This window comes from Trichechus manatus, unplaced genomic scaffold (genome assembly GCF_000243295.1).
Source record: "Trichechus manatus latirostris isolate Lorelei unplaced genomic scaffold, TriManLat1.0 scaffold00122, whole genome shotgun sequence".
NCBI lineage: Eukaryota > Metazoa > Chordata > Mammalia > Sirenia > Trichechidae > Trichechus > Trichechus manatus.
In genome coordinates, this window is record NW_004444058.1 from 6,660,564 (window position 1) to 6,673,682 (window position 13,119).

The window sequence follows — 13,119 nt, forward strand, 5'->3', positions numbered from 1 at the left end:
GTGTATTCCTGGCCTTGCCAGCTGAAGGCAAACTGCTTCTGGTGGTCCTTTGAAACAGATATGGAGAAAAAGGCATTAGCTGGATCAATAGCTGCGTACCAGGTACCAGGAAATGTAATACTTTGCTCAAGCAGTGAAACTACATCTGGAACAACAGCTGCAATTAGAGTCACCACCTGGTTAAGTTTTCAGTAATCTACTGTCATTCTCCAAGATCCATCTGTTTTTTGCACAGGCCAGATAGGTGAGATGAATGGGGATGTGATGGGAATCACCACCCCTGCATCCTTCAAGTCCTTTATGGTGGCAATAATCTCTGCAATCCGTCCAGGAATGCGATATTGCTTTTGGTTTACTATTTTCCTAGGTAGGGGCAGTTCGAATGGCTTCCACTTGGCTTTTCCTACCATAATAGCCCTTATTCCATTTGTCAGGGATCCAGTGTGGGGTTTCTGCCAGTTGCTGAGTATATTTATTCCAATTATGCATTCTGGAACTGGGGAAATCACTACAGAATGGGTTCGGGAACCCACTGGACCTACTGTGAGATGGACATGAGCCAAGACTTCATTAATAACCTGACCTCCATATACCCCGACTCTGACTGGTGGGCCACAGTGATGTTTTGGGTCTCCTGGAATTAGTGTTAGTTCAGAGCCAGTATCCAGTAATCCCCGAAAAGTTTGATTATTTCCTTTTCCCCAGTAAACAGTCACTCTCGTAAAAGGCTGTAGATCCCTTTGGGGAAGGCTAGGAGAAGGATTAACAGTAAAAATTTTTGGCCGTGTATTGGAGTCCTTCCTCAAGGGGACCCGGCCTCTCCTTCATTGAAGGGGTTGTGGGTCTTCAAACTTGCTCAAATTTGGGAATTGATTGAGGGACTATGACTCTCTTCTGGCAATTCAAGTTAGACTGCTGTTCACTTGGTCTATAATTCATCCGTTTATACAGATCAAGTAAATATTTAGTAGATTTCCTATCTTTTTCGCTCCTAGGGACACCATGGTAAAGTAGCCAATGCCATAAGTCCATACTAGTCAGACTATTGTGATTACTGCTTTGACTCCTCTGTCCATTACTATAACCACGCCCACCTTGTCTTTGTTGATTGAGTACAGCCACTTGGCCCCTACTACCACGTGGTCCAGTCAGCCCCATTGTAGTTAGGTGTGTTAATTCAGCTAGGGCAGTTCCCACTGTCAAATCTGACTTGCATTAAATAGCAATCCCAGCAGTCTTCAAGGATGCTGGAGCTCCCTTCACAAATTTGTTCCTCACTTTTGTGGTAAAAGATGTGTCCTCTGGGCACTCCATGTGTAGGTCTGTGGGTCTAACCTGATAAATCCACTCTAGCATGCCAGTTTCCCTAAGCCTTTGGATACCTTCTTCTACAGTATACTAAGGCAGGTCTGGAACTTCAACTTGATTTAGCGTAGGCCATCTCGTAATCCATGCTTCAGTGACCCAACCAAATAAACTATTAGATCCTTTCCTAACTTCTTGAGCTGAAACATTGAATGACCAATCTGCTTAGTGGACCCATATCAATAACTTTATGTTCCTTGCACCATTATCCCACACCCTTAACGGCCATTCCCGCACATTTTCCCCAGGTTTCTGTTTGTACATATTAGAAAAGTCAAGTAGTTCTTTTGGAGTGTAGCGTACCTCCTCCTGAGTCACAGTTTGTACTTCCCCTTTTGGGGCTTGCTGGTATTTAAGCCTAGTTATAGGTCTAGAAGCCAGAATCGGTAGTGCGGAATTGTTTTGAGAACTTTCAGCATTGTTTTGTAAAGCATATGACTCAGGCAAGGGCTCTTCAGAGGCAGCTAGGCTAGGGTTAATCTCTTTAGATGGGCATGGAGGGGCTAATGGTTTTTCTGAGCAGGGTGGTTTAGCAGACAAACATGAAGTAATCTCTTCAGATGGGACTGGTTCTGCTGGCAGGAGTGATTCAGCAGAATTTAGGGGCTCAGTGTCCCCAGTTTCCCAATTATCTGCCCATATGTCCCCATCCCAAGTTTCAGGATCCCATTTCTTCCCAATCAATGCCGTTACTTTAACTTCAGACAACTTTCGAGGTTGGCAATTGAGCTGGCGTTGTAATTCAGCCACTCTTACAGTAAGACACTGGGTTTGGTTTCCAGCAGTTTCAGCCCTGTTACTACAAGAAATAAGATTTTATTTCAAACCACAAGTGGAAGCCTTGAGGTCATTTATGCCGTACTTGAGCTTTGACTCTGAAGCCCTGAGTGCATCTCTTTCTTTCACCAGTTTGTCTAGCGAAAGTAGGACAAACCAACCAGTTTCCTTATACTTCTCATTCTGACAAAGCTGTAGAAAGATATCACACATGTGTTCACCCCAAGCCTTGCCTTTCACCAATACCTGATCTACTGGTGGTGATATTTTGTGTATTTGTATCACCACCTCACGCCATGGACTAGCAGTGCCTCTTTACTGCTGGAAGCAGAGTCATCAACATCTTTAAGACTAACCAGACTTGAGTACCAATTTAGAAGACTCATGCTTACAATTTTGTTTCTCTAGAACCACTCCGGGTACCAAATGTCTTAGGCTGGGTTCTCTAGAGAAGGAAAACCAGTAAAGCAGAGATATACATATATATACACATCAAGGAAACAGCTCACACGATTGTAGAGGCTAGAATATCCCAAGTCTGTGGATCAGGGTAGAGGCCTCTCCTGATTCACGGAGCCACAGAAGCTGGCTCTGCAGGTTGGAGAGCAGGGATCCCGCTCACAGGCTGTGAAGGTCGATGAATTCCAAGATCGGCAGGCAAGACCACAAAGTTTTTCCTGACTCACATAGCTGCAGCGGCTAGCAAACCCAAGATTGGCAGGTCAGAGATCAGGGCTCCGCTCACGGGCTGTGAAGATCGACAAATCCCAAGTTCGACAGATAAGCTGACAGTTCAAGTCCCAAGAACCGGAGGTGAGATGACAGGAGGCAGCCGCAGGATCCAGAGTGAGCAAAAAGCCAGAACGTCTGCTTGTATTCAGATGCAGGCCACACCCCCAAGGAAGCGCCCTTTCATCTGATCGGCTACTCACAGCATATTCAGTCATGGGAGTGATCACACATAAACACTGAGAATGATGGCCCAGCCAAGTCAGAACACAGTCTTAAATTCTATCACGCGATCTCCCGTGTCATTTTTATCACCAAGGCTATATTTTCCAGCTGCTGGTCCTTTGTCTTTGTTTCCAACTTTCACATTCCAATCACCAGTAATTGTCAATGCATCTGGATTGAATGTTTAGTTAATGTCAGACTGCAGAAATGGATAAACATCTTCAATTTCCTCATCTTTAGCATTAGTGGTTCGTGCGTAGATTTGAATAGTCATATTAACTGGTCTTCCTTGTAGACATATGGATATTATCCTATCACTGACGGTGTTGTATTTTGAGATGGATCTTGAAATGTTCTTTTTGACGATGAATGCAATGCTGTTCCTCTCCAATCTGTCATTCCTGGCATAGTAGACCATATCGTTGTCTGATTCAGAATGGCCAGTAGCAGTCTGTTTCAGCTCTTTAATGCCTACGATACTGATCTTCAAGCATTCCATTTAATTTTTGACAACTTCCAATCTTCCTTGATTCAACTTGGTATATTCCATGTTCTGATTATTAATGGATGTTTGCAGCTGCAGCTGTTTCTTACTTCGAGTCATGTCGCATCAGCAAATGAAGCTTTTCTCCATCCATGTCATTAAGGCTGACTCTTCTTAGAGGAGGCAGCTCTTCCCCAGTTGTCTTTTGAGTACCTTCCAACCTGAGGGGCTCATCTTCTGGTACTATATCAGTGTTCCACTGCTATTTGTAAGGTTTTTACTGGCTAAGTTTTTTAGAAGTAGACTGCCAGGTTCTTCTTCCTAGTCTGTCTTAGTATGGAAGCTCAGCTGAAACCTGTCCACCATGGCTGACACTGCTGGTATTTGAAATACCAGTGATATAGTTTCCAACATCACAGCAGCATGTAAGCCACCACAGTGCAACAAACTGACAGATGAGTTACCCTTACTCTTTGCATATTGTATCTTTTTTCATCCATTTACTTTTAATCTGCTTGTGTGTTTATATTTGAACTATGTCCTCTGTAGATAGCATATAAAACAACCAAAAGCAAACCTGTTGCTGTCGAGTCAAGTCCGACTCACAACGACCTTATAGGACAGAGCAGAACTGCCCCATAGGGTTTCCAATGAGTGACTGGTGGATTCGAACTGCTGACCTTTTGGTTAGCAGCCAGGCTCTTAACCATTGTGCCAGCAGGGCTCCAGATAGCATAGCGTATAGTGGGGACTTACTTTTTTACCCAGTCTGGAGATCTCTGCCCTTTAAATGGAATGTCTAGTTTGTTAACATTTAGTGTAATTACTGATGTTGTTGGATTTAAGTCTACTATTTTTTAATTTACTCTGTGTTTATCCCTTGTTTTTTGTTCCTCTGTTCTCTTTTCCTGATTTCTTTTAGATTATTTGAAGACCTTCCAGAATTACGTTTTATTGTATCTACTGGCTATTTTACTGTGCTTCTTTACATTATGTTTTAGAGGACGCTGTAACCTGTTAACCAGTTGTCACTGAATTTACCCCAACTCATGGCGACCCCATGGGTTTCAGAATAGAACTATGTTCCATGAAATTTTCAATGGCTGATTTTTCGGAAGTAGATTGCGAGCCCTTTCTCCCAAGGCGCCTCTAGATGGACTCATACCTCCAACTTTTCAGTAAGCAACCAAGCCATTAAGTTGTTTGTACTACCCAGAGACTCCAGAGGATGCTTTAGGGATTACCATATGCATTCTTAACTTTCATAGACTACTTGGAGTTAATACTGTATCACTTCATGTAAAATGTAGATACCTTCCAACCATATAGGTTTGTTTATCCATCCCCACCCCAGCATCTCTTTTGTGTTATAGCTGTCATATGAATTATGTCTACATCCATTATCCAGAAAACCCATTGCCATGGAATCAATTCTGACTCATAGTGACCCCATGGGACAGAGTACAACTGCCCCATAGGGTTTCCAGGAGCGAGTGGTGGATTTGAATTACTGACCTTTTGGTTAGCAGCTGAGTTTTTAACCACTGCACCACCAGGGCTCAACAGGACAGTGTTATAATTTCTTTTATACATACATTATAAATTCCATAAAAAAATCCCAAAACCAAATTTGTTGCTGTTGAGTCAATTCTGACTCATAGAGTCCCTATAGAACAGAGTAGAACTGCCGTATAGGGTTTCCAAGGAGCAGCTGGTGGATTCGAACTGCTGATCTTTCTGTTAGCAGCTGAGCTCTTAACCACTGCACCACCAGGGCTCAATAGGACAGTGTTATAATTTTTGCTTTGATCCATTGTATGTATTTTAATGAAATTAAGAGGAAAAAAGTAGTCTGTTTTTACCGAAATATTTACTATTTCAGTGTTCATTCCTTTTAGAAAATCTCCTTTCCTTCCCATTGTCATTTTCCTTTAACCTGAAGAACCTCCTTTCGCATTTCTTGTAGTGCACATCTACTTTGTCATCATTCTTGAAGGATATTTTTGCTGGGTATTGTATTCTTGGTTGAAGGCTTTTTTCTTTCAGCACTTTTAGGAATGTCATTCTACTCTCTTCTGGCCGCTATTGTCCTTGATGAGATTATCGGTAGTTCAAGTACTTGTCCTTCTTACATATAATGTGTCACTTTTCTCTTGTTGCTTTCAAGATCCTCTCTTTATCTTTTGTTTTCAGGAGTTTGTGAAGTGTCTGGATGTGGGTTTCATTGTATTTATGCTGCTTGGGGGCTTGCTAAGCTTCTTGACTATATACATTATGTCTTTCTCCAAATTTGATGTTTTCAGCCCTTATTTCTCCAAATATTTTTTTCTGCCCTATTCTCTCTCTCCCCTCCTTCTGAGATTCCTGTTACACTTATGTTAGACCTGTTGATATTGTCCCACAGGTCCTTGAGGCACTGTTTATTTTTACCTTTTTTCCTTCAGACTGGACAGTTTCTACTGCTGTATCTTCAAATTCACTTACTCTTTGCTCTTTTGTCTCCATTCTGCTGTTTAGTTAACCCAGCAAAGTTTTTATTCTCAATACCATACTTTCAATTCTAGAATCTCCACTTGCTTCTTTTTTATAATTTTGATTTCTCTGTTAAGATCTCGTATTTTTTCTTTCATTATAAGTGTATTTTCCTTTACCTCATTGAGCTAATTATAATTACTGCTTTAAGGTCCTTGTCTAACAATTCCAACATCTGGGTCATCTTGGGATTGGCTCTTCCCCTGATGTTGTTGTTGTGTGCCATTAAGTTGATTGTAACTAATAGTGACCCTGTATGACAGAGTAGAACTGCCCCGTAGGGTTTTCTGTGCTGTAATCTTTACAGGAGCAGATTGTCAGATCTTTTCTCCCATGGAGCCACTGGTGGGTTCGGTCTACCGATGTTTCGATTATAGCCAAGCACTTAACAATTGTTCCACCAAGGTTCCTTTTTCCCTTGATAAGGGGCCACATTTTTCTGTTTCTTTGTATTTTGAATAATTTAGAAATATATCCTATGCATTATGAATGCTGTGTTGTGATTCTGTTATATTCCTCCGGAGAGTGTTGATGTTTTTGTTTGAGCTGGCCATTAACTTAGTTAGGCTTGCACTGTAACCTCTCTCTCACCTGTGGTGGGCAAAAGTTCAGATCTCAGTTTAGTTCTTTTAGCCTTAGCTGCAAAAGCTGCTTTGAGTTTTCCCACGCACTCCTGGTTCAGGAGCCAGCCTGAGATTTGGGCTGGAATGGAATTTAGGGCTCCCATCTCTCCCTCTCTCCATTCTGATGCCCTCTGTCTTTCCCATGGCCGTGGCTATCCTGGCGCTCCTTCTTCTGGCTTCGGACTAGAAAGATGGCATGTGTACTATTAGAGTTGTAGCCACCCCATGCCATGCTGCAGCTGTTGTCTGCCCTCAGATTGTAGCCTCCAGAGCAGAAAACTCACTTTGTGCTAGTCTATTCTGCCAAGTCCTAATTCTCCTCCAGTATTTCCCTGCTGTGGTTCACTTCCAAAGCCTTCAGGTAGCTGCTTTTTTATTTTGTCCAGAATGTGTAGGTTTTGTCTGCAGGAGAGTAGTTCTGTGAGGGGTTTACTATGCCGTACTGAGAGCAGAACTCCAGGGCTTAATGTATTCCATGTTCTCCCCGCAGCCTGGCCCCAGGTGTGGTACGTGCATGTCAGGAGACCTGTGTGGTTGAATGAATGGGTACTGGAGCAAATGAACCGCTTTTTACTCTCTTCTCTCTCCTTTCACTCAGCTCGACCCCTTTGAGTCCAGTGATCCTTTCTCATCCTCCAGTGTCTCCTCAAAAGGATCAGGTGAGCCTGACGCTTGTTTTTCTTTCTGACTCTTCAATGGACAGTGGAGGAGCCCACCCAATTAGTGCTTTCCTTTCCAGAACTAGTGGGTCTTCAGTGCTCATGTCATTAGTCAGTAATTCCATGCCCTTGCCTAAGGCAGGGTGGCCCAAATGAGTATTGTGTCTGCTGCTCATCTTCCTGAGCGAGAGCAGGCGTCTTTCTGGAAAGGAATTCGGCAGCAAGAATTCAGTAATAACTTTGATGTTTTTAGTTACTATTTACTCATTCCTCTCTCTAAGTCGTTGATTTGTGTCTTTGGGTTTTTTTCCTGAAAGAACCCAAAGTTCAGTTGAGGGTGCTGATTTGTGCAGTAGGTGCTATGTGTGAAGTAGCCTCATCCTATAGGATACGACTTACAGAGGGGGTCATGTGAGTGGACCCCCCTGCCTTTTCGGAGCTTCCTGGCCCAGCAGCCTGTACTCTGAGTCAGTGGCCCTCTGACTCTTCCAGAGCTGCCTATCCTGGCAAGAAAGCATCTCATGGAGATGGGTGGACCATGGGTGGAGATGGATGAGCAGGGGCCTTGATGAGGACCCCCACAGAGCATAGCCCTTGATGAGTACTCTCATGGTGCAGGGGCCTTGTTGAGGACCCCCACAGGGTGGGGGCTTTGTTGAAGGCCTCCATGGGCCTCGTTGAGGATCCCCGTGGGTGAGGCCTTGGTGAGGACCTCCATTCACATGCATGTCTCTAGCACATCATTGCAACCTTTCTGAACTGCCTGAGTTGGGCTGGCTAGTACTAGGAGGTGACATCCCCCAACCCCGAACGCATGTCCTATTGAAGACCTGTAACTCTGACTCTGTTGATGCTGCTTACAGATCCCTTTGGAACCTTAGACCCCTTCGGAAGTGGGTCCTTCAACAGTGCTGAGGGCTTTGCCGACTTCAGCCAGATGTCCAAGGTAAAGCCTGCACTGTTCCCCGTGCTCTGCCAGTGTCTTTGTGCCCTTTGTCATGGTGTGGGCTGCCTGGTGCCACTGTCTGCGTCACACATGTACGTATGTCACATATGTACCTGTGTCACTAATGTACCTCCCAGCACCTTCATCCTGTGACTGTGACGTAGAGGACAAGGCCTGGTAACCTGTTTCCCGTCCTCTGAGGGAAGGAGCCAGGGTCAGAATTCCTCCCTGGGAGGTGTGGCCAGGCCCTGGACAAAGGCACCTCGGCTCCCCTGGCAGCTCCCACGGGTGCCCAATGCCATCTGACCGGGGCTATGCAACTGTTGCATGGCTGAGACAGCCCTGGGGGAGCGCCAGGCACAGACATCCGGGGGCATGGTTAGTGGCCCTACGGGCGTGAGTGTGCATCTGGGGACAGTGACTGAGGAGGGCATGTCTGGAGCCATGTGTGAGGTGTCGGGAGGCCCAAGAGAGGTGTGGAGAGAGGCTTGTAGGGCAGGTGGAGTATACTGTTCTGGAAGGAGACCAGCTGTGGGGCAGGGTTTAACCGGATGGTATCTGTGTGGCCATGATTATGTGGACGCCGCCTGAGGATCTGCCCCCAACATGCTGTGGCTTTACCAAGGAGGTTGTAGGGGGATAAGGTCAGAGAACTAAGTCTTCACCGCAGCAGGAAGCCCATCAGTGGGTGACGTTCAACATGGACAGATTGAGAGATGGCAGCAGAATTCCATGATTAATGAGGCAAATTCCAGAGGAAACTGCTAGAAAGTTGGAAATGGCATTTGTGGTGCGTGGAGATAGGGGTAGGTGAGGGTCAGCTATCTTTCTGTGTGACTTTCAGTGATCTTTGGTTTTAACTATTGACGTGTTTCTGTGATGGAAACAAAGGTGCATCGTCCACTGCCTCGGCCTCTGGCTGCGTCCTTGGCTCTCCGCTTACCTCTGCCCCTTCTCACACAGCCCCCGGGCAGGTGGGGGGTCCCTCAGATGAAGGGCCTCTGCGGTCAGTCAGCCGGAGAGGGAGCCCTGCTCTCCTCTTTGACTCCAGCAATCCCTACCACATGCCTGCCCACCCTCCTGGAGCCCGCCTTCTGGTGGGGAGGGGCTGCACAGGCCCACTCTCTGCTTGCAGTGCTGTGGGAACCATGTGAGCCCCTCCCCCCATCCCATGGACCTGCATCTCACTTAGTGGCTGTTACACTTGGTGTCTTTGTGGGGAGTGAGCAGAGCCCTTGAGTGGATGCCCACTAGAGTGCTGCCTGCCCACCTGCCCCAGCTCTGTCCTCAGGAATCCCCCAGCTGAGTGTGTAGAAACTGTCCACTGAAATCAGAAAACTAATCGGGGCTGGCGTGTGACTCAGGCTCCTGACACAAGGTGGCAGCAATCTCTCAGGAAGAGGCTCAGGGGTGTCCCGAGTTGTCAAGGGCCTCTCCCAGGCACAGAGGCAGGAGCTGCAGAGGCTCCACATCCCCCTTACTGCCCACACATGAAAGCAAAGGCCTACGTGGTTGGAGCCGGACAAGGTTAAGAGCCAAGTGAGGACCCCTGTTTCTAGAAGGGTTTGCACAGAGTGGATATCTCTGGGGGCCTTGCAGGTCGCCAGCCTGGGGGCTCTCGGTCCTGGACTACAGGAATGGCCCTTCCAGACCCTTCTAGGCCCTCTAGACTTGGTAGTTCCCCATAGCTGCTGAGACTGCCTAGGGAGATGGTCAGAGCCCAGCTGCTCCTCGTGTCCTACCCATCTCAACCTGAAGTCCATTTTCCTCTTCCAGCCCTGGCCCTCAGCCCACTTTTTGTCTATGGTGCTAGGCCGGTCCTGTGCTAGACAGTGCTGGGAAACGTGTGCCTGAACTGCGTTGTTATGTCCTCTGTTGCTTTAGCTTCTAGCTCTCGACACTAGCGTGCTTGGTAGTGGCCTTCCCGGATAGTGCCTTATTTTTGCCCTGTGGGTTATCTGTGTTTTTCAGGAACAACATCGTGGGTATAAATAAAATGCTGAAGGAAGTGAAAGTAAGGTGGTGAGAAGGTGGCTTTTTTTGGTTGTTTTTTACCTCACCAGCTCTCCCCCATCTGAGTGGGTGGGGAGGTGGGAGCAGGGAGGCAATACCAAGGGGGCCTGGCCTTGCTCTCAGACCCTCTATTTGGTGTGGCTAAAGGAGAGCAAGCCGGTTCCAGTGGGTTCCTCTGGGAGGGTCTTGATACCTACACTCTCATTTGGGGTTCCCCCAAAGAGATTTTTCTAGATTAAAAAAAATTTCCCACTAAATTATAAATGTAGGAATTGTTGAATTGGCATGTGTTTAATTGTGTATATCTTCAGCACACACACACACAAAAATTCCCCAAGGTTCATCCACAGATGAATGGATAAACACAGTGTGGTTCATCCATACAATGGAATGCTACTTAGCCTCAGAAAAAGGAATGAAGTCCTGATAGATGTTACAAAGAGGATGAACCTTGAAAACATGCTAAGTGAAATAAGTCAGTCACAAAAGGACAGATACTGTGTAACTCTGCTTATATGAAATATCTAGAATAGGCAAATGCATAGAGACCAAAGCTTATCAGTGGTTACCAGGGGTGCGAGGAAACCCTGGTGGCATCATGGTTAAAAGCTACATCTGCTAACCAAAAATGTTGGCAGTGTGAATCCACCAGGTGCTCTTTGGAAGCTCTATGGGGCAGTTGTACTCTAGCCTGTACGGTCACTATGAGTTGGAATCGACTCGACGGCAATGGGGTTGGGTTTTTTTTTAGGGGTGTGAGGGAGGGAGGGACAGATGGGAGTTTCTGCTTGGGGGGCACTGAGCTTCTGTTAATGGTAGTGGAATCATTTGGACAAGGATAATGAGAATGGTTGTACAACATGATGAGCATAATCAGGATCACTGAATTACACAAGTAAAAATTGTTAAATTGGCAAATGTCTTGTTTATCTATATTTTTTTACCACAATTAAAAAAAAAAAAATCCCTTGAAATATATTCCAGGGAGCATTTGAGGATTAAAACACAAGAGTCTAAATTATGTCACCAGCACCACCTTCCCCAAAGAAAATATCAAGAACTTGACATGGTTGGCATCTGCCTGTTTTTAATGACTTTTTTTTTTAATCTTTTTTTAAAGCCACGCCTTCATGTTTAGGGCTGTTTGAAAAAAACAGAAACAAAAACCTTCCGAGTCATTGGCTTTAAAGCAGTTTTTTTAAAATGTGAACTCAGGTCTGTCTCTCTGATAAGTGCTTCTTACGGTAGCTTTTCATCCTGTCCTTTTTTGAAGCCTGCTTCACTCCTGCCCACCCCAGAGAGACACTAATGGTTTTACTGAAACCACTCTAAGAATAGCAACTTTCCTTTAAGCTGAAGCCCAAGTAAGAAAGAGTTGGGTCCCAAGGAAACTTCTTGGGACTCAGGATTTGGAAATGACACGAGCTTCGTGGGGAGAGCAGTGATACATTCCCCACGGCAGGGGAGACCCTCCCTCCTGGGCAGTGGACGGGCTGGGTGTCACATAGATGTGGGTAGGATAGAACTGGCCCATCTGCCCGGGGCTCCAGCACTTGGGGTCTCCGCAAGCTGACAGCTCTCACCTTCAATGAGTTCTGAGCTGCGTGACGTAAGCCAGCCCAACACTGGAGCCCGCAGGTGCCCAAACCCTGACGTGCACCCGGTGACCGATGAGCAGTAGCTCCTTGGGGCAGTTGGACTCTGCCCCGACAGGTTGGGAGGGGCTGGGGATGCACGCCGGCTTCCCAGGGCACAGGGGTTTGGCTTCCAGGGAGTTCCATGTCCTTCCGCCTCCTTGTGCTTCTTCCTCCCAAGCCGGCTTTCCCCAGCACCCAGGAGTGGGGATTGGGCAGGACCTCAGGGCGCATCACATCACCTCTCCACGAAGAAAGTGGTTGTAGCCCCTGCTGCTGTGTCTCAGGACCATGGTTGTGATCACACGGTGCAGGCCAGGGGAGAGGGTGAGTGTTCTAGAAATGGCAGTAACACTCTGTGCCTCATTGGTTCCCCTCCTCATCCTTCTCTCCCAAACAACAGCTCCAAATCACTCATTTCAAAATTCAGAACCGAGCCCACAAGTCCCTACCTTCGGAACTGCCGCGAGGGCCCCCGCAGCAGCGGGCTCAGTGTCAGTGCTGGGCCTGGCGCATCCTAGTGTGGCTCCGTCTGCGTGTCTGGCACCTGACAGTCCTGGCGCTGGCTCTGCCGGCCTTGCTGGGGCCAGCTCTTTGTGTATGGATATATTTAGTTCCTGCCACTGGCCTGCGAGGTGTGTCCTGGCATCATTGTCACTTTACAGGCGGGGAAACTGAGGCACTGAACAGCACGCAGGTAGCAGGGCCAGGGCCCCAAGTCGCCTCTGACCAGGCAGGTGTTATGGAAACTGAGCAGCAGTGTTTGAAGAGATTCGTTAAAGGACAACTGAGAGGGGTGGGGCAGCCGGGAGGTGGGGCGGCCCAGTAAGATGGGGAAGGTTGGGGAAAGGCAGTCCTTCGAGGAGGGCTGGGGAGGGGCAGGCGGCTAGGAGGCAAAGCGGCCTTGCCTTGCCTGCCCACCCTGCCCTGGCAGGCCCACTGCCCCTTGCCAGATCCTCCCAGCTGTCTTGGTGCTCAGCCTGCTCAGGAGGCTTCTGGGGGTGTAGACCCCATCTTCCTTGGGTCTTCTCCCACACCTAACCCCTTGGGCCTACTCTGTCCTTTGTCCACGTCCACACCTGTGTGTCCTGTGGCCAGACCCATCCCCATGGTGGGTCACACCAGCCGAGGA

The 13,119-nt window shown here is 47.1% G+C and overlaps 1 protein-coding gene across 1 annotated transcript in view; it reads left to right on the forward strand.

The window, feature by feature from the left end:
• Nucleotides 1-13,119, forward strand: part of EPS15L1 (epidermal growth factor receptor pathway substrate 15 like 1) — an 87,801-nt gene that overhangs the window by 51,480 nt on the left and 23,202 nt on the right. The window contains exons 19-20 of the mRNA XM_023738766.1: nt 7,334-7,394; nt 8,258-8,340. Of these exons, the coding sequence (XP_023594534.1) occupies nt 7,334-7,394; nt 8,258-8,340 (144 nt within the window). The remainder of the gene's footprint in view (nt 1-7,333; nt 7,395-8,257; nt 8,341-13,119) is intronic.